General features: G+C 42.6%; 1 protein-coding gene across 3 annotated transcripts in view; it reads right to left on the reverse strand.

Moving 5' to 3' along the window:
- The window catches only part of TNR (tenascin R), a 409187-nt gene that overhangs the window by 12397 nt on the left and 375007 nt on the right, over window positions 1-21783 (reverse strand). For all 3 annotated transcript variants that reach the window (XM_072733086.1, XM_072733087.1, XM_072733088.1), the window contains 3 exons: window positions 7020-7171; window positions 5488-5584; window positions 1104-1265 (listed from right to left, as the gene is read on the reverse strand). In XM_072733086.1, coding sequence (XP_072589187.1) covers window positions 1104-1265; window positions 5488-5584; window positions 7020-7171 — 411 coding nt within the window. The remainder of the gene's footprint in view (window positions 1-1103; window positions 1266-5487; window positions 5585-7019; window positions 7172-21783) is intronic.

A 21783-nucleotide genomic window follows, 5' to 3' on the forward strand; every position in this document is an offset into this window, starting at 1 on the left:
GTCCAAAGTGTGGTAAATTGGAACTTTCGTTGAGGGCACACCGGGCAGATCTGACCCACTGCTGTTGGGAATAGTCTCCAATATGAACAATAACAAAGTGTGTCTTTTTACAGAGTAAGAATACCTGGCTGAGAAGAGAAATACTTGGACAGATGCAGTAACTCGAAGGGCAACACTATGATAATCTTCCTAATTCCAGAAAGCATAAAAACGCTGCTAAAATTATACATTAGCATTTAGCCCCAAAATTGGTGTTAATGAAAAGACCAATAAGTCCGTGTACCAAACAGTAGAATGTTCGGCAAAACAGGCTTTATGAAATGTGCTATAATAGAACCCGGGAAACAGATTGGCAAAGCCCAAGAAGCAGACTGGATATTATATTCTGATAAAACTACTAATGCAACAGAGCTTATAGAGATGGTTGTTCTACTTAGTAGAAATGTCATAAAAATCTATACAGGAAACACGACCATGTTTCTGGTTCTTGTGGAGGAATGAGAAGAAATGTGGCCAGTGAGGGTCATTCTAGCTCTCTGACTTGCCTTTGACCAAGGCGTTGCTTTCTGACTGCTGAGGGGAGGGGTCCTCTCAGAGTATGGAGGAGTCTGCTTTATTTCCATTAGTTGCAAGGTGGTTTCCTAGATGTCATCGCAGGGGGAGATTTCTAGCCAGACAGTAGATGATTATGCTGTCGTTGGATAAGAGCCCATATTGATTAATCTAGACAAGAAAAATAATCCTTTGCCCTCACACTGCACTTTTTTTTTTTTTTTGAACTTTAAAAGTACTTTCATTGCATTGATCGCATTTTTGTCCTGACTACTCTGTGAAGTGGGGCAGGCATCATTATCGTGATTTTTCCAGACGAGGAAACTGAAATCCTGAGAAATTGGTTTCGGGTCACCGGGGTGGGTAAGGGACAGCCCGAACCAGCGCCGGTGGTTCCCAGCCCTCCACCTGCGCCCTGAGGCTGGCAGGGGATTCACCTGCGGGGTGGGCGCAGCCACTTCCCCGGGGCAGCTCAGGCCTAGACTGTGGCAGAGGGTGGTACCTAGACTGCAGGTGCCCCCGGCCAGGGGTCTACTCAGGGGCCAGGGTACCTGCAGTGCCATTGTAGCCTCCTAGACGCAGCTTGTACAGGCTTCTAGCATCCTCCACGGAGAACTTGTCGTAGTAGGCGAAGGCAGCCTCCTGGCCGTCCCGCATGTCCACGCGCAGCTCGTAGCGGCCCTGGGATGTGATCCTGTGTATGTTGTCCAGCCCTGTGGGGAAGAGCCGAGGATGCAGGTGGATGGGAGGGAGGCGGGACCGTGGCCTTGTCCTGGATGTTATGGAGGAGGAAGGGGAGGCGGATTGCTTTTGCCCTCAGCCTGTCTCAGGCCTCAGCCCGTCTCAGGCCGTTTATCAGACAGACCTTGCCAGACTCAGAAATTCCTCCTGCAAAAAGACAAGCCCTGGTCTGCTGATGGGTTTCTACCGCAGGTCAGCTCCGGGGTCCTAACAGCCAGTCTTGACTCAGGAATAGACAAGCCTTGAGCCTCAGGATTCCCGGCCCCGTCCCTTCCCACCTTCCACTCTGAAACAAGGTGTTGGCTGAAAATGACAAGAGGCATTACGTGGGCACGCAGCCTTTGGTGTGGGTGGTAGGAGGCCAGAGGTAGAAACACTGATCGGAGGAGTTCAGGACCGGTGCTAGGAGCACGGGAGAGCCAGGCATCCTAGCATCATCGCCGTTTGCAGATAGGCTGCAAAGGGTCTTCTGCTCGTCTTGCATTACACGGCCTCACCCTTTCTCAGCCTCCAGCCTTCCTGGGGTTCCTATAGCCAAGTCAGGGGATGTTGCCATTTGTCTAATCTACCTGCTGCAGCTTGCATTGCCACCTCTGCACTGGTCTTTTGGGTGATTATTTTCACCCATCTGCTTCTCTTTGGGCTCTAAGCTTCCAAGGGCCTTGGTCTAATAAATCCTCATAAGGTGCAAACCTCTGTGAGCCCACATCCTCCTCGGTGATGTTTTCTCCTATCTATTCCGTTGTCCGCTTGCCCTGGCTGGCTGTACTCCGGGACTTTCTGATTTTGACCTACCTGTCCAGACTTTGAACCACTCACTTTGCCTTGCTGGTGATCTCTGATCTCCTCCCGATTTCTATCTGCCTACTGAACCGAGGTCCTCTTGCTTTGCTGTCATACCTGATATCTATCAGAGTACCTCATGATGAGAATAAAAGAATCATGGAGATGAAAGGGAATTTAGAGATTACTTAGGCTAATCTCTTTGTGGAAAATGAAGTAATATTATTAGCCAAGGGCCACCTGGGTCTTTCTGTTTCCCTATCCTGTTTGAGATTTAAAGCTTCACATTGATTATAAATTGAAGGCTGTTTGCTGTTTGCTGGGTTCCTGACCCAAAACCTACCCTAGATTTGTGCTTGTGTGGATGTAGTGAATCCTGAGGGTGCCTGTCCAGATGCCCGTAATAGATGGTGGGCATATGCCCCAGCAGCTACATGTGTTGGCTGCTAACAGCTCACGGCTGCCTTCTTCGTAGATAATTGCCCTTGACCAAATAGGAGCCACTTCCCCTTGGAAGCTACCTTCTCCTTCCCCTGTGCCTTGAAGCAGACCTTTCTTTATTAATGCCTGGTATAGGGGGTACAAAAGGCCAGCCCCCTGCCCTGGTGGGAACCAACTCTGAGGAGCAGTTCATGCTCCAGAGTTTCCCTGAGGATCATACTGAAGATCATCTCTTACCAAAACCACATTTTTGCACATTTTTCTTTGCTCTATCTAGCTTCCTCCATTCCCCTGCTCCTGAGAACACTCCCTGCGTAAATCTCTTGAACAAGAATCCTTGTTTCTGGCTCTGCTTCTGGGGAACCCAACTTAGGATACAAACCATGGGTCATAGTTACCCTCAACCTGAGTATTGCTGCCCTACTACAGATCACCAGGCCATGCCTCTGTTTAAGAGTCCTCACTGGCTCCCCATTACCTATGACATTATGTCAAGACTTCTTTTCCTGGCTTTAGGTACCATAGTGTGCCTTCATTCAACCCACCCTCATTTTCTTAATTCCCTGACCTGCACCTTTCCTCTGATTGGATGGTTTCTTTACCATCCCATTTACACATGTCAGAACAATCCCCGCCTTCCCTCTTTTCCTGTCCCCTTCCCTCCTGCATTCTCCTGACTCATTGCCCAGTGCCTCCTCCAAAGCTGACATCTCCCCTCTCTGAGTATTTGTGCCTTTTCATTGGTAGTTCATAGATTGGTCCAGTGTTTCTCAGTGTGGGGTGGCATCTCTCATGATCTGAGAAATATTTTGGGAATAAGGACTAACAAACCTTAAACATATTGGGAGAAAGGTGTTCTCCAAATTCTCTTTCTTAATAGTTGAAGGAGAAATCTTAACTTGCATCCTAACCCTGACTCCCCGTCTCATCTTGGCTCTAGTAACTTTGTGGTGAACACCCAACACTTGCTAACTTTCTTTTGTACCACCTACAGCAACATAAGCTTGGAGCCCCCGGATTTAACTGTTGTTTGGGATGCCTGGGTGGCTCAGTGGTTGAGCGTCTGCCCTTGGCTCAGGTCATGATCCCCGGATCCTGGGATTGAGTTCTGCAACAGGCTCACCACAGGGAGCCTGCTTTTCCCTCTGCCTATATCTCTGCCTCTCTCTGCATGTCTCATGAATAAATAAATAAATAAATAAATAAATAAATAAATAAAGCCTTTTAAAAATACCTGTCATTTATTAATATGAATATTGTTTTCTCTTCATTATATTAATTTTTAAGGCTCCCTTTTGTTTTGGCACAAAATAATTAGGTTTCCGTTTTGGGAAATGCTATAAAGTTTCTTTCACAAAACAGTAGATTTAATTAAATAAAGCAAGCGATATAGAGAAAATTTAAGTGCACGGTAGTTTAGCTAACTTCACAGATAATGGAAAAGTCATGGTAGCGGTGCATCGTGGCTGAGGTCTGGGGACAAGCCCTGTCTGCCGGTTCGTGCACACTGTACTTGTCGCTCAAGCTGTATGCAAACTCCTAGAAGGTAAAGGTACTTCCTATTCATATTGTCTCTCAATGTTCTTACACTGCAGTTTTATTACCTACGTCAGCCAAAGCAGATCTGGGCACCTAATAGATACTCGATAAATTCTTAACATTGACTGGTGCCTACACTTTGAGTACCTACCATCTCAGGCACTATAACAGGCAATGGGATTAGAAGATGACTAAAATGTGGTCCCACTCCTGAAAGAAGTTTACATAGTATAGTCAAGAGAGACAGAGAGAAAAATGGATGCTGTGCCATTTCTCCCACAGGCAAAGGGTCAGAACATTGGGCAGGATAGGTTCTATGGAGGAAGAGGAGTTTAGGTGGGTCTTTGAATATCCACAGATGAGCACCCAGGTGTACAGGACAGGGAGATGGTGGGCTGGTAGGTATTCTTTGCAGCGGAAGCATCAGTGATTCTGAATGTTTGGAGTTTGGTGTTGGTGTGTGTATGGGGGTGGGGTGAGAGGAGTGAGGTACTTGGTGGTGGGGAGCAGGCTCCAGGGGTAGATTAGAGAGGGCCTTGGAGCTCTGCTAAGGTGTTCGGCTTTCACTTGGTGGTGATTAGGAGTCACTGAAAGGGTTTACAAATGAGGTAAACCACTACTCAGATTTTGAGTGTGAGGAAGATGGCCATGTGGACAATGGAGCAGTCCTGGAGGCCGGGAGATCAGATAGGGAGCTGTCGTGTGAGCATCCAGCAGAAAGACAGTGAGGCCCAGGTGACATGGTGACAGGGACATAGAGAGGAGACCACAAAAACGGAACCCGGTTATTCACCTGTCCTCCTGCCTCCCTATATGGAAATCTAACCAAGAGGGAGACACAGGTAATCTATATACTGCTTTCCAGGATTGGCACCTCTGCCACCTGCCTGGACAGGGTGTGTATTCACCTTCTCACCCCAGTTCAGTTCTCAGTGTGTACCTCCTGCTTGTGTCAGACCTCTAGGAGATAGCAGGACACCTCCAAGGCTGTTTTCATTTTTCTCTTCCCTTGTCAAGTCAGGTAACAACATTCCTCCAGGGAGCTGGGGGCAGGGTCACTGCCTCCTTTCTCTCCTGAGCTGCAGGCTGGCTGGGGGTCCTCAGTTTCTGAAAAGTGACAGGCCAGCTGGCTGTGGCCTGCACCCCCCTCCCAGCCCCCACAAGGCAGCTCACTTCCTCTGTCAAGACCCATCAGCATAAGAGACTATTAATGAGGATGGGAAGAGACAGAGCAAAGAGGAAAACACCACAAGAAGATAAAAACAGATCAATAGTGGAGCCAAACAGAGCAAGAGGTACTGAAAGCAATTCACGAGCTGTCAAGTTCTCAACAGACTCGGTGTTTCTGATCATCCCAGATGGACACAGAAAGGAGAGAGATGGACAAAAAGCCAGAGCAGGGTTCCAAGGGGAAGCACAAAGGAGGATTACCCAGCCAAAACTCATCCTCCAGGTTCCCGAAGCCAACACGGTACTCAGCCCATTTCCGGAAAAAGTCAGTTTGGCCATTCTGTCGTCTCTGGAACACCTGTGAGGGAGAAAGGAGCAGAAATAAAGTGATGCTAAAGAAAATAAAGTCTCATGAGTAAACCCGCTGTAACAGAGTTTTCTATCTGCCATGACAAAGATGCTCAGATAAGGAACATTGCAGTACAGAGCCGGTATCCACACGGCCGTTTTCATAGGAGATGCTCAGAGCTCTTCTCTTGAAGTGCATCATTGATGCACTGATGAATAGGCCAGGGTGCGATGTTGACACTAATTTGCACCCCTGCAATGTAGGAAGGATCCAGGATACGTATCAAGCCCCCAAATAGTCAAGGGGAAATCGGCTAGACTCTCAAATAATCTTTTTTTGTAGCACAGAGTGCAATAGAAAGCATTTCTCACCAAAAGCACAGGACTAACTTCAAAATCAGCTAGTAACTGTCATCATCCTATTGCAGGCAAAGCAACTACATATCATTCACTTTCCAAGCTGTTTAGGTGCTAATTTCATCTAACCTCCAATGCATCAGCCTCGGCTTCAATTTCCAATTATGCTTTAAGAAGGAGGCACAAATATGTCAGAAACATAAAAGAAAATGTCTCCCAAGAGTAGCTTATGAGCACAGCCACCATTTAACTCCATTAAAAATCTATCCATTTTGCACCAAGAAAAAAATCCAGTGCTGTGTGTTAGGAGTGCCAGAGGGGGATCCACAGGAGGGCAGTGGGGCTGCATGCATGGAGGGACTCAGCTAATGCTGGGCTGCTTTAGGGTCAAGTTGGGGGAACTTTCCTGTACGCATAGTGGGCTGCACTGCTCAGTGGGGCCATTGTGAAGCTGTCCTTTCTCTTCTCTTGGTATTGCCCTATTAGATGTGGAAGGAGAGTCTTCTCTCTTTCCCTGACCACTGGTGCAACCTGAAGGCTGTGGCAGCTCTGGGGAAGAACCAAGGAGACCAGGGAAGATGGGGGCAGGGGTGGCCTTTGTAACTAGAGATGGCTATCCGTGCTCTGCCCCTTATCTGCTCCCCCATATGCAGTCCTCCCCTAGACCTCTCCACTGAGGCTCACTTCTTCCTGTATAGGACCCCCCTCCTACAGCAAATCCACCCCCTCTACTCCTTTTCTATTGCTGCAGCCTTCAGCAGGCAAGACCCCTGAGCTTTTCTGAGCCACTACTCCCTTTCCCCGGCACCCTGCTGCATTAACTATTCTTGCAGAAGGAACAAAAGGGGCCCCTTCATTGGGCCAGGCCACTGCTGCCTCGATATGCTTAATCCTTACAGTGCCTGGCCACATCTCTGACTGGGTTGCTGAACAAAGGCCCAGAAGCAATGAAGAGCCCAAACATGGACAGATAGGGGATGGAGGAGGACTGGCCAGAGGAAGGTGAGATTTGGACCCATAAGCATTGAGCCAGATGGATTAGACACCAAGGATGTTTGCGTGCATGGAGAATAGCCATATATACTTACAATCCATCCACCCCCATCCGTGGTCATGTCGCAGTACACCTGTAACTTCCGGCTTAGCTCTCCATTGAGAAAAATGGTGTAAACCCCACTCAGAGTGTCTCCATTCATCAAATGCTGGGCACAGTCTTGAGGATGAGGAAACACTCGGCCCCCTGCATAGGAAAAGAGGCAATTTCCAGAAAGGATCCATTGTCCTACTATCTGTAATGACTCCTTGGATTGGGGAAGATTATAGAGAACCTTGTGGTACTTCATTAAGAGCTGTAAGGAATCTTCACTGGATCTCAAGCAGTGCTTGGGAACCTTGCATCATCCTACATTCCCCATCTCTGATGTTGGATTTATCATACAATATACAGTTTTACAGTATCTGAGGACCAAAGATCTGGGCTCACAGTCTGGCTCCTTCTCTTACCTATTTGCTTAGCTTTAGGTAAATGTCCTGACTTCCCTGGGTATCAGTTTTCTTATCAGTAAAATGGGGCTAGTAAAAATATCCCCCAACACACTTTCACCCTTGGTGAAATGCAGCTAGTAGGGTTACTCAGATCATGATTACAGATGCATGGGCCATAATAGATGACTGTAGGGCCCACATTTCTTTCTTTCTTTCTTTCTTTCTTTCTTTCTTTCTTTCTTTCTTTCTTTCTTTCTTCAAATACTTTATTTATTTATTTATTTATTTATTTATTTATTTATTTATGGAGAGAAAGTGTGTGCATGACCAGGGAGGAGCGGAGGGAGAGGGAGAGAGAATCTCAAGCAGACTCCATGCTGAGCGTGGAGCCCAACACAGGACTTGATTTCACAATCCCGATATCATGACCTGAACTGAAATCAAGAGTTGGATACCCAACCAACTGAGCCACCCAGGCGCCCCAGTATGCGCCCCCCTTTCAAAAGGATGACAGATATTAAGCAAAAACCTTCTGTTATCCTCACAGCAGTATGAAGGAATACCTAAACAAGTTCAGAGTTAGCCAGATGATGGATCTCTACTCCTTGCACAAAATAATTTCCTGATTGGACTAAACAATCAAATGGCCATGTTTTACACAATTCAGTTTAAGTTTAAGGAAAGGGCAGGGGAAATAAATTGCTGCTCATCTTTCAGAGAGAACAGCTCAATTTGTAGAACAATATCTAATTAGCTAAAAGAGAAGCTTAAATCATGTATCTTGAAGAGCTTAGCTTCGGGGCAAATTTTAATGCTTAGCAGGCAAGCCAAGAAGCAGAGATCCCACTGGAGGAAATTTCTGGACTGCAGGAGTGGAAAGAGCGAGTAAAAGGCAGAGCTTGCCGTGTAAAGAAAAGCGGTGTGGGTGCTCTGTAGATATAATGATGTTCAGGGTCAATGAAATGCGGTTGATGTGGTTTCACATCCTTGAACTGCAGCAGTTTTGAAGAGGCTAGGTAGGGATCTCGTGTGTCAGTCACTACAGTGTCCCCTAGTGGTAGCACTGGTGCACTACAGGTGTGCCGGAGGGCCACTGATGGAGATCGAGTCCACTGATGGAGAGGGGGATCAGAGCCAAGGGGCCAGCATAATGCCACACAGGGAAGGCGATGTAACATCCTCACTGAACACCCTGATCATCTAGGGTTCTTGTCACAGATCATCTGTGAAGCATCCTGTGTTAGAAAGAGGTCGTCAGGGTTCAGTAGATCTGTTAACTCCAAGCACTGGGACTGTTCAACGTGCTGCCATTCCATGGTCAAGGCTCTCTCCTCTCTCCTGCTCCCACGGAAGGTAGCTTAGAACAAGGGCACTGCCTATTTCAGGTGTGGTTGCACCAGGGAGTAACAATACATTCCTGTAGAACTTGTACTTGGACAAGGTGTGTTTTAGTTTTATGTAATTCTTGCAAGAAACTTGGAGAGAAAGGCAGATTGTTACAGATCAGATTATTATTTTGCAAACAAGGAAACTGCACTCAGCAAGATCGCACAACTTCCACAAGTCACCTGAACTCAAGTTGTGAGACCACAAGTTAAGTGCCACTTGCACCTGACTGAACAAGGAATGTAACATGCATACAGTTTGCAGGAGCTACATCTATCCATACAGTAAAGGATTAATTGATGTCTTTTTTTTTTATCTGACAAGCATATGAAACTGCAAAGGTTAAAGTTACCTCAAAAAGTTCTATGTTCAGGTTAAATATCTTTATCCCCCAAACTGATTTTCTGAAATAGCTGCAGAAAATCTCTAAGCTTTCATCTGCAGGACATCCTAGAGCCTGATGGAGTTCTTGATCTCATGTGTTCCTAGAGGTTACAATTATGTTTCAGGGGACAGGTGCAAGTGAGCTCCTTCCTCTCCCACTGTTACTTTTGGGACACTGTGATCACGTCCTGGATCCCAGGCCTTTCTCCACTTGGTCTCTGCAGCAACCTACCTGTTTACCTTCCTTTCTCCGTTCTTCTCTTGTTGCTTGATTTTTTCATTTTATAAGATCAGCACAAAATATTCTTGGGCTTCAGCTCACTCCTACCTTATGCATTAAATAGCCCTTTTCTTCTTAATTAATTTAGCTCCTTAAAAGGGCCAGAACTCCCATCCCCCCGCCCGCCAATATCCAATGTCTTCCTCCAAACCTCAAATGATGACCTTGTATAAATACCCATATGAAACCAAACCAAACTTCAGAATGGTAAGTAAATGATGTTTTATAGGTATCTTCATCCTGATGATGTAGATTACTTAATATTAAGTTATTGAGACTTTAAAAAGGTTCAAGCACATTAGTTGCCTTAAATGTAGACCTACCAAAAACAAATATAGTAATTGAGATGACTTGCCTGGAGAAATTATTAAATATCTGAAAGAATATCAGACAAAAAAAAGGGGATTCATGGTTTTTAGTCAGAAAATGGGAATAAAATCAATGTAAAAAAAGGTGGTTTAAGTGGTGTCAAAAGTTTGTATGAGATGAAACTCCCAGACTGTACCGTGAGAGAGGAAGGGCTGTGTTTTCATCCTGCTGGGCCCCCACACTGGGCTGGTTGGTGGAGATGCTTACCAAATGTGTTCAGGGCTGACGCATAGTTGCTGGGTGCACTTGTCTTACCTTTGACAAATTGCAAGGCCACTTGATTGTTTCTAGATTTGATTTAGTCTGTGGCTTTAATGGAAAGACAATCCACAAGCATTTTGCCTGAGCAGAATATCAGGAGCAGTGACTGGGATTTTAATATCCTGGGTACTTGGAGAAGACACATCTACAATAAAATCACTCATCTCCACCCCTCTCTGGTCCTCAGTATTGCCAGAGTTTGGCCTGACAGCACTAGTCCTTAATCAAATCATTATTCCTTTTCACCAGATGAGAGGAGGCAGAGACTCACTAACTGTTCCCACACAGGGACTTTATTAAAATTCAGATTCCAGGGTTCTGTGGCAGATGAACAGAATGTTGAGAGGGTGGTTGGCAGGGGATCGGTGTCTTACCAGATCTCCTCAGATGAATCTGAAGAGCAGCTGGATTTGAACCCCACTCTTTCTCTGGTACATTTTCCTCTTCTCATAGAAGTCAAGAGGTGGAATTGGTAAGCTAGACTATGCCCCCAATGCCCCTGGAGGTTTGCTTTCTCTTCCTAGGTCCTATGCTTTAGTGACTAGACTGAATGTCTTGGTCTCTCTATCTCTCCCTCCCTCCCCTCTTTCCTTCTCTTCTTTCCCTTTCTCTCTTTCCTCTCCTATCTTTCCCAGTAGGTATATTTTTTTTAAAGATTTATCTATTTATCAGAAAGAGAGAGAGACCATGAGTGAGCATGGGGGGAGGGGCAGAAGGAGAGAAGAGAAAGAATCTTAAGCAGACACCCCCCCCAAACACAGAGCCTGACACAATGCTTGATCTCATGACCCCAAGATTATGACCTGAGCAGAAATCAAGAGTCAGACACTTAACTGACGGAGCCACCCATGTGCCCCCCAGTAGGTATATCTTGGGTGGGCTGGTCCCAAGATTTAGAGTGGGTGCCATGGGAAAGAGAGGGAATAAGAGATCCTGTTTATCCTTGAGTTTAAGCCTTGTTTTCCCATTAAATTCTGTTTTGAGGGCTGTTAAACCTTGGCTTAGTTAATTATAAAGAACACACTGATTCCTGCTTTTCTGTGTTCCTTGTGTATATACTGTGATTTCATACATTCTTAGGAGATTATCATGACAGATTTCAGGCATCTCTAGCTCTCTGGATATCATGTCATCTAATATAACCCTAATAGAGATCATTCTAATAATTCTTCCCAAGGCAGAAGTTTTAGGACCAAGAACAAAACTGGAAGGCTTTTATTTCCTTTGGTATAATAACTGGGGCCTGGCCTGACAAAGGCCTTTCCTTTTTTTTTTTTTTTTATAAAGCACAAGCTGTGGTGATTACCAAGTTAAGAGGAAAGCAATGCCAAGTGATTGGTACACTGAAATGTCTCATGGTTAAGTGTTTCTGGATGTAATTGTGAGATCAACAGGACTGGGGCACTCACCGGAAGAATTGCTCAGAAATTGGTTTGTGTTGGGCATCGGAAGGCTGAGTGCTGAGTGGGGTGAAGTGAGCTACGTGACACACAGCACAATCAGATAACCCCCAGTTGGCTAGGAGTAAAGGAAGAGACTTTTCTGTCCCTGCCTTATTCCTTACTAGTTTTGCGTTTCTTGGATGCAGTCTTTAAAATGGTCAGAGTTGATGGTTTTGGAGAGCATCTGCCTATTGCCCACTCTTACAACCTTAGCATCAGGACCAAAGCCATGATGCCAGCAGGTCTCTTGAGGACAGCCTCAGCAGATCTCCATGTAACTGTAGAGGAAAGTGTGCTGTTCCACTGAAGTAGAGGTGACTGCCTCAGGTCACCAGCACTTAATTGTTCTTCCCAAAAGTGTGTTTCTAGTTGGCAGGTTCGTGGAGGGCAGTCTGAGGTCATGGACAGGGCAAAGTTACTTCTTCAGCCCATATGAGCTGTGAAAACCTACCACTGTAGCCTCTTTAATAGCATCTTCTAATTCATTTACTTGTTTATTCTTTTATGTATTCATTCAACAAACATATAGGGGGCATCTGCTGGGTTCTAAATACTGGGCTAAGAGATAGAAATATAAAAAATAAAAGGATGCGGTCCCATCTTTCAGGTTGTTCACACTTTACTCTGGTGGGAGAAACAGACAATTATACCCCCAAGTTCTAAGTGCTTTGGGAAAGAGACAAACAGAGAGAGCTATCAAAACATGGCAGTGGGTGTGCAGTAAAGGTTGGGGCTGGAGAGTGGGATGAGCGATGGAGCCTGGGATGGGGCAGGATTAGCAAGTGCTAATCAGAAAGCATTTTTTATTTTAGGAACTGATGTAAAATTAGCCACAAATTGGTGGGAAAAGGGTGTCCCAAAAAGCATGGCCTATTTAGGAAACTGCAGAGTTAGCCAGAAGCTGGGTTCAGTGGATGAGGGAGAGCCTCAGGGAGGTAAGCAGGGACTAGATATTGCCACTTAAGGAGTTGAACTTTCTCAAGCAGGCAATAGAATGAAGAGATCATTGACAGACTTTAAGCTCAGATTTTTAGCAAGATTATTCTTACTGTGGGGTGGAGAATGAATTAGATGGGGGTAGGATTGGAGGTAAGACCCATTCAGGAGGGAATCTGGGAGGAGAGGTGACAAAAGCTTGTAAGGATGTAATAAAAATGGAGAATCAACTGAATAATAGACAACTTGGATAGCTTTGTTTGAAGGATTACTGAGGAAATTTCTCAAGCTCTGCAGACCATCTGCCTTCTGCCCACCATGGGCAAATGCAATAAGCTTCTGACTCTCCCTTTCAAAGATCAGCTGAAGGCACTCTGGTAGAGAAATGTTCTGACATAATTTGCTTTATTTCTTGGATTCATTTATATCAGGAGACTCAGTTCCATGGCAGATTAGTTGATCACAGACTGGCAGCTGTCAGCCTAGCCCCTCTCTGTGGCTCTTGATTGGACATGGCAAGGAGAGGGCCTGGGTCATGGTAATGCTTCCTGCCTGGTCTTTTCCTGAAATTCTGAACTTACTTATATCCATTGTCCATTTTTTAATGAGTGATTTTTTTTTTTTATATATAATGTAGTTGTGATCCTGTCTCACTCTATCTCTCCCTTGCCAAAAACTCTCCAGTAGCTTCAATGCAATCGTTCCAATTGCAATGGCTTCTTGCAATTAGAAGAAAATCCAAAATCCTTATCTTGGCCTACAAATCCCTGCATGCTCTTCTCTTATTCTGCCTTATATTTCCCACTCTCTTTTCCTGGTTTTCTTCCAATCTGCTGAATATGTCAAACTTTTTCCTCCTTTGGGGTATAGTAACTATTCTTACTATGTCTGGAATGCTCTTTGTGTAATTCACTTTTATCATTTGAGTCCTGGCTCAAATATCTCTGCTCAAAGGGAGGCCTTTCCTGACCATCCTAGTTAAGGTCAGAGTCTATGATAGGGGAAGGATGGAAGGAGGGGACACTCAGAAAATGCTTCCTCCCGTATGAACTGTCCTAGAAGTTAGCTCTTCATATCTGTCCTTATTCCATTAATGTTTATTTTTTAATATTATCACTACTTAAAATTACCCTACTTCCTTCCTTTGTCTATTCCCAAATGCCTCATTCCCTTGAATGTAAGTTTAAGAAGGATAGGCATCTGGCTCACCTTGTTCATCCCTTTATCCTCAGAACTTAGAACAGTGTTTGACTCATGGTGGATGCTCAATCAGCATTTGTTAAATATATCATACCATGTGAGCACTATATCCACCCCTATGATTATGAAAAGGGATATTAAAATTAGATTTTCTGAAAAGATTAGGGACAATACAATTAAAAATGGCCCAATCAAATCCTGTGTATAGTGACATATAAAGTCCTTCTGTAACATTCACAATGCCATCTTACAACCTATGGCAGAGGGTATTGACAAAATTCACTGCCCTCCCTATAGAGTGATAACACATCCCCACCCTACTAAATAGTATAGACAATTATATGTAAATAAATGTAAAAACTTAGAGGAAATGGACCATTTTCTTGAAAATCACCATCTGCCAAAAGTCACCCACAATTAATGGATAATCTGAATAATATAACTATTGAAGAAATTGGATCTGTAGTTAAAACCTTTATAAAAAGAATCTTCAGGCCCAGCTAGCTTCATTATTAATTCTAGCAAACATTTAGAAAAGGAACATCACCAATTTGACACAATAGCTTCCAGAAAATAGAAGAGGAGGAAACATTTCCACCTCATTCAATAAGGCCAGGACTTATAAAAACTAGGCAAAAATAGAACAAAAAAGGGAAAGTGTATGTTAGAAAACTTTGAGGTTCTGTTTTTGCTTCTCTACCACATTGTCATGGACTAATCATCACCTATCTCTTCACATGTACTTGGTTCCTCTCTAATGTACCCATAACAGACACAGCAGCTGAGAACTACAATGGAACATGAGCCCACTGATGAAAATATCCATCATTAGAGAGTAAGACTACTCAGAAAGAAAGATCACAGGCAGTCTGACACCCATCACCTGATGCAGAACTACTAGAATAGAGGGTCCAAATTTAAATTAAGCATGATAGCTTTCTTTAAGGAAGTAAGGGAGGAATATTGACAATATGAAAAAAGAACAAAAATTATTAGTAATTAGTAAAAATATTATATATGAACATATAACAGTTGAAGGTAAGAGCACAATGGATGGAATGAATGGGGGATTTAGATTCAGCTGAACACAAATAAATGAATTGGGTAATCAGATTGAGGAACTTTCTGAACAGATTAAAAGTAGAGCTAAAGAAAAGAAACCATAAAGGCAAAGTTAAGAGATTTGGAGGAGTGAATACACATTCCAACATCTAGCTAAAGGAGTCCTAAAAAGGAGAAATAAAAACAGAAAGAAATGTTTAAAGAAATAATGAAGATAAATATCTCAGAATTAAAGATAAAACATCTTAGATGTAAAGGGCTTTCATAGTGTCAGACCAAAGATAAAAAGAAAAACAAAACCCAAACATATAGTGAAGTGGAAGACTATAAAATGGAAAGAAAAACATCCTAAAAGCTTCTAGAAAGAGCAGATGGCCTCCAGAGGGAAAAAGGACCAGACTGACATCAGACTTCTCAGTGGCAACACTGCATCTAAAAAGGCAATGGAATATTTTGAAAAAGGAAGGAAACAAATATTTGAAGCTGGCATTTTATACCTCTGATGTGAGGGTGTGATTACAAAATGCTCTAAGCATATGAGATTTCATGAGATTTATCTTACAAAATCCTTTATGGAATATCTAGAGTAAGCACGCAATTCAGAGGAATGATAAATGCTAAAGATCTTAAAAGTAAGAGGGTGACTAAATACTTGAGTAAAATGTCTCATTTTTGCCTTAAATAAGAGATTATCATAAAAGAAGAGTAAAAAAAGAAAGCCTATTTATCACAACCCATAGCACAAATCTAAACAGGGTTTCTTTGGAGAAAGGTGAAAAGAGGGAGTGACAAGGAGTCCAGAGGGATTTGAGAACATGCTCAAGTACCTGGATTGCTTCAAGGAAGGTCTATTGATCTATTTAAGAAATCAACAGGGACCAATAAACAGGAATATGGATCTTAAGTCTAAAATCTGGTTCTTTGGAAATATTAATATTAATTAAAGAGAGAAGCTGACAAAACTACAATGAGAAAGGGAAAGAGCTGCAGTATAGTAGAGATTAAAAATAAAATCTCTCTTTAAAAAGATTTTATTTATTTATTCACGAGAGACACACAGAGGGAGGCAGAGACATAGGAAGAGGGAGGAGAAGCAGGCTCCATGCAGGGAGCCCGATGCAGGACTCGATCCAGGGACTCTGGGATCACGCTCTGAGCCAAAGGCAGATGCTCAACCCCTTAGCAGTTGTCCCCAAAGTAAAATCTCTTGAAGACTTTTATGCTACTAAAATGTAAGACTCAGGTGAAACGAATATATTTCTAGAAGGTTATAAAGCATCACAACTGGTGCAAGAAGAAACCGAGACCTTGGATAGATAAGGTAAAAGCAAACACCTCACAGTCCTAAAACAAAGAGAAACAACCAAAACAACAAAATATGCCCAGGTGGTTTTAGTGATGAGTTCTGCCATAAGTTATTCCAAAAAGAGCATCAAAAAGCATGAAAGCTGTCCAGATTTTTCTTTTAAACGAAGCTAGTGAAACATGAATTTCAAAACTCAGTAAGGGCGTATATAATGAAAAAAATGTATAGGTCATTTTCTCTTATGATTGTAGATGTAAATAGGCTGAACAAAATTTCAGCTAATCAAACCCAGCAGTGCATTAAAAAAAATCACATTCAGGTGAAGTTTCTCTGAGAAATGTAGAGAAATGTATCAAAGAATCTATCAGTGTACTTCATCTCATTATTAAGATAAAAGATAAAAATCATAATTAACTCAACTGATGCAGAAAAAAGTCATTGGATAATGTTTAGCAACGAAGTTTATCACAAGAGCTTTAGCTTCAAATAGAAAATTCTGTGACAGATATTTTAAACTTCAAATCTAAGTGAGTATTACCCTGGTGTATTTAAAATTAGCCAATTATATATTTATTTTATTTTGAATAAGCTTAAATAGATTTTTTCCCCCATCAAAAGGAGGTCTAAAAATAAAGGCTTAACAAAAAGTATGCAACATGAAGCTGCAACTAAACATTCCCTTTAAGGACAGGAATGCGTCAAGGTTACCTAATACCCCTGTTTAGCTAAAGAAAGTTCTAGGTCCCAGGTAATGTGACAAGGAAAGAAAGATAAAGAGATTAGAGGCATAAGGATTAGAAATATATAGATAAAACCATCACTATTTGTAAATGATATGAAACATTTACGTAAAGTATTAACAGAAATAATAGATAATTAGAATTCATGAAAGAGCTTAGCAGGATTATTAGTATGGGATCAATATACAAAAATCCACAGCATTTTTCCATATCAGCAATAACCAACTAGAAAATAATTTTTAAATTCAATACAAGTCACCAAACAATAAGAAATTATAAAACGTTTAGAAATTAACCAAGAACATAAGGGATAAAAGAGAAATATGTAAAGTCCTATGAAAGAAGACAAAGATGATTTCAATGAAGATACATTGTATACTTTTAGAAGAGATAACTTAGTATTCTAAAGATGTCAGTTCTCCCCAAATTACTTTATACATTTATTGCAATTCCAGTCTAAGTTCAAGTTGAGATTTCCTTTGGGAAACTTGATAAACTTGTTCTGAGATGCCTATGGAAAAATGAAGGTCACCAAAGAGCTAAGTAGACTTTGAAAAAGAAAAGTTATGGAGATATTAATATTAAGATATTAAGTAGTAGATATGAAAACACAATGTAGTGTTGGCAAAATAATAGATAAATAGACCATGGACTAGAATATGGAGTTCAGAGTTGGGAAATAGATCCAGGTACATATGGGAACTTAATATACAGTAAAGCACCACAAATCCAGGGAGAATAGATGGATTCTTTAGTAAATGTTGAGGAAATTGGCTCACCATATAAAGAAAAAGAAAACTACATCCTAACTTAATACCACATACAAAATAGACTAAATATTAAAAAATCCAGAAAGTTAATAAAGTACATATAGAAGAGTATCTTTGTGTCCCATGGGAGGGGAAAGACATAAAGACTTCAAAAGCTCAAATAATGATAGCTCGTACTTATTTAGCACAGGAAGTCTGGTGGAAAGATAGACTATATGAACAGACAATTTACAGAAAAAGGCAACCTGAAAGGCTAACAAGCATAGACAAGATGTTTGAACTCAAATTTGTCATTAAAGAAATTCACCTAGAAAATGAAATATCGATTATGCCTATTAGAGTGTCAAAAGTTACAAAGCTGTATCATGTCAGGTCATTAGGAATGGTGCATGGCATTAGGAAACAGGAGCTTTCCCGCAGTGTTGTAGGGAGTGTAGAATGGAATAGCCATCCCAAAGAGCAATACTCAGTTAAACTATGTAAACACATACCCATAACCCAGTCATTCCTCTTCTGGTTATATATCCCAAAGGTATTGCCTCACTGATTCATAAGTGGACAAATACAAAGTATTCTCTCTGCAGTACATTTGTGGTGTGGTAGGTTGGGGACTCTCTGATGTCCATCTTGGAAGAAATGGGGGGGTAAAATATGATGGGTGAACAGCATGCGGCATTTTGCAACAGTTGGAAGCAAAAGATTAGATGCACTTACAACATGAATGGATCTTAAAAACAGTGCTGAGTAGAAAATAGGAGAACGGGATGAGTTATGTAATCCAATACCATTTACATATATTTAAAATATTTCTACTAAAAAAATTTTCAAGAACACATTTTTCAAAAACACATGTAAATAAGAGGGCACAGATTCAGTACCTCAGAATGGTTGCATGTAGAAGGCGGAAGAAGAGATGAGAGTAGGAGGAAATAAATAAGTAAGTACAGAGAGGGACCTTGTTGGAGATTGACATTGGCGATGTGAGATAAACTGAGCAGTATGGTTAATTCAGAAGTCTCCTCTTATACCCAGCCACCCATCCTTGTTGGACATGGATGGGAATGTTTTGTTCAAATGAGGTGATTAGTGCCCTGCCTCCTTCCACATGGTAGAGTGTCAAAGAAAAGAGAAAGTGGACCTGTCCTTCGAGGGGTTTGCTTATTTCAATGAAGCTAGCAGTCCAGCTGTTTCTAAGTAGTGGAGTAGAGAACCCCTTCATTCCCTACTTTGATGAAGGGGGAAATGTGGTGTATAGGAGTGAGTAGAAAGCAGTGGACAGTGGTCATTGGAAGTCCCAACTGATAATTAGGTGGATTTGCATGACCTGCTATCTGTTGTCTCAGGACCCAGGATTTGCCAATCTTTATTAATCGTTACAGCTTCAAAAACTGAAGTTTACGTTAGAGTAGACTCCCAGAGTTATTGTGAAGAGCTCCAGAGAGCAGCTCAGCCTGGATGTGGGACAGGACTGGAGCAAAGGCAATAAAGAAAACTTCTCATTACTCATCTCTGGGCACCTCCACAAACGGTTGTCTTCGCTTAACCTCAAGGTCAAGACAACCTATTTTATAGTGTTCACTGTCTCTGAGGACAAGCTTTAGTGAGCGTCTTGTTTGCTTCTTATAGTATTAAAGGAGACAATGAAATCTGCCTCTCAGAAGATCATTTCACCAAGTCTCTGTTGCTCTACGGGGAATATTTGTTTCCTCATTTATATTCATGTCTCTGAAAGACAAGTAGACCTTGAATGAAATTTCAGGCGACAGTAAATTATAAATAATGTATCCATATTTTTTCTCTTCCATACTACTTGTATTTAATTCCCCCCAGAGTCTTGTGCAAACACCAGAGACAAGAGGACAGGAAGCTATTAACATGATGGAAAGAATGAAATGGGTTTATGCTATATGGCAGGAAAGCAGCAAGGGAAGATATCTTGATCGAAGAAAGTTTTTGATGTTCTGTGGGTGTGAGTTCTTTTCTTTTAGTTCTCTCTTTCCCTTTTATTTTTAAAAACATTGCAACTCTTTTCCAGACCATTAAGTAGACATCTGCTTGAAATGAGTCTCTTACTTTGGCCCACCCAAGGCAAGATGAAGGTTTGTCAGTGGATGGAGGCCACTTAGGGGCCCAGCTTTAGGCTCTTTTGTTCCATAAGGCAAGGCATAAAAAATGCTTAGAATGATCAGCTGAGATCAGCCCATCCTAAGAATAGGATGCTGCTAAGTGGAAAGCTCAGGTACTGTCAATGAAGTCTTAAAGGATGCCGGTTACTAGAATGAAATTAGCTTCTAAATCCATCAGCCCTGATTTGCCGTCACATAGGATGCTCTGGTGTTTTCAGACCTCTTGCTCAGCAGGAATAATTCATGGGGTTCAGACTGGCAGCACTCCAATTTTTTAAGTAAGTGAAAAGATTCTCTGCTCTTCATTTTTTGTTTCCCTCTTCTTTTTCTTCTTCCTCCTCCTCCTCTTCCTTCTCCTTCTTTTCCTTTTTCTCCTCCTTTTCTTCTCTTTAGGCAAAGAGGGGCCCACAGATGGAGCATGCATGGTGAACTATGTGGCTCCCATGTGTGTGTGTCATTGGGGAGGGGGTGTCAGGGAGGGTCCTGTTAGAGAGGCCGGGAGAGGATGAGCTGGGATGTGCTTAGGGTCAGGGAGGCAGAATCAGGTTCAAGGCACAGCCACTGTGACTACTCTCCCTAGAGGAAGCCTAATCTTGAGGGATCTTTAGGAGATCTATGGAGATGACAGGAGAGTCCTGGGATGAGTAACACCTGCCCTGTACATTGGAGGCCCCTTCTCCTGGACTCCTCAAGGCATCTGGCTCAAGCCACCCATCAGGCAAACCCCAATCTTTCCCTTATTGATAACATCTTGATCCCCACATTTAGGAAGCTGGTACTCTTGTATTCTCTTTCTCCTTAATAAAATAAGCCTTTGGCAGGGAAGTTGGAGAGCAGGGTAGAAAAGGTGGGGGAGGGGCATGGCACAGGCAGTGTAGACTCACTAATGTTGACATGCCAATAACTGTGTAGGCTTAGTGTAATTTCTTTGGGGAAATTTGCATTTGGGGTGGCAGAGAGAACCTCAAATTAGAGGGACTTTGGGTATCAGACTCTGCAGGAAGTACCTCTTTTGCTAGTCCCCTCCCTGTGAGAGATGTTGAAAATCTCCTTCTACAGCTTTGTTTCACCAGAAACCCCTCTTCCGAGCTCTATAGCTGGGATTTAACTATTCTATTCAACCAACCTTTATTATATTTGCTATCTGTCAGGCTTTGTGCAAGGTACTTTCATATGCATTACCTCTGTCCACAAACTTTTCATTCTGCAACCGGTCATTTCAGTGGGTTCTGATAAATCTCTAAGACAAAGCCAGCAGGGTGTGATACGTATACATGACTTAAATTTAAATTTGAGCTTTAAAGTAAAACTCTGCAAAGGTTTCCAAACATGGACACATCTTTGCCATGTACCACAGTAGTGGGGGCAAGTCCTTCTCTGCTACCCCAAACTATATAGAGCAGCTCAGCCAGTAACTACACTCATTATACAGGATTGTGGGCTCTTCAGTTTTCTCCTTTTTGGGTTGGTATTGGTCATGCCTCAGGAGCCCAGTGTCAATTGGAGTTCATAAAAACAAAGAAACAAAGACCTAAATACATCCTGATGGCCCCTCTGCACTGTTCACCCAACAAAGCCATTACCTTGGCCTCCTCTCCAGATTTCCATGAATTGTTTACCTTCTGCTTATTCGATCTTGCTGAGGCTCCAGCTGGATTTTGGATCCCAGACCCAAACTATTACACACCCCTGGGGCAGCCTCATGTAAGAGAGGCCAGTGGTAGGCACAGAAGCTGGCATACTTTTATAGCCCACGTGGATCTGGAGCAAGGCACAGCTGCAAGTTACCGCAGAAACCTCAGGCATATTATCATACTGCTCACACCCATTAGCTGTGGCATTACAAGGGTGGGGATTGAAAGCTCATACTACACTGAGCAAGCATTGAAACCCATGCATTTGGAGGATGAAATGATTATTTTAGACCTAATAAATATGTAAATTGGGAGCTCTGTTTATGTTTCCCTCATCTGTGTCCTTTTTATGGGGAAGAAATTCTTAATTCAGTAAAAAGCTTCAATCCATGGGTCTTTGGGGGGGGGGGTAGCTTGAAAAAGAGGCACGGAGGACCTTTTAACTTGTGAATATGCAGAGATGGGCTTGAA

Source organism: Vulpes vulpes, chromosome 13, assembly GCF_048418805.1.
Source record: "Vulpes vulpes isolate BD-2025 chromosome 13, VulVul3, whole genome shotgun sequence".
Taxonomy (NCBI): domain Eukaryota; kingdom Metazoa; phylum Chordata; class Mammalia; order Carnivora; family Canidae; genus Vulpes; species Vulpes vulpes.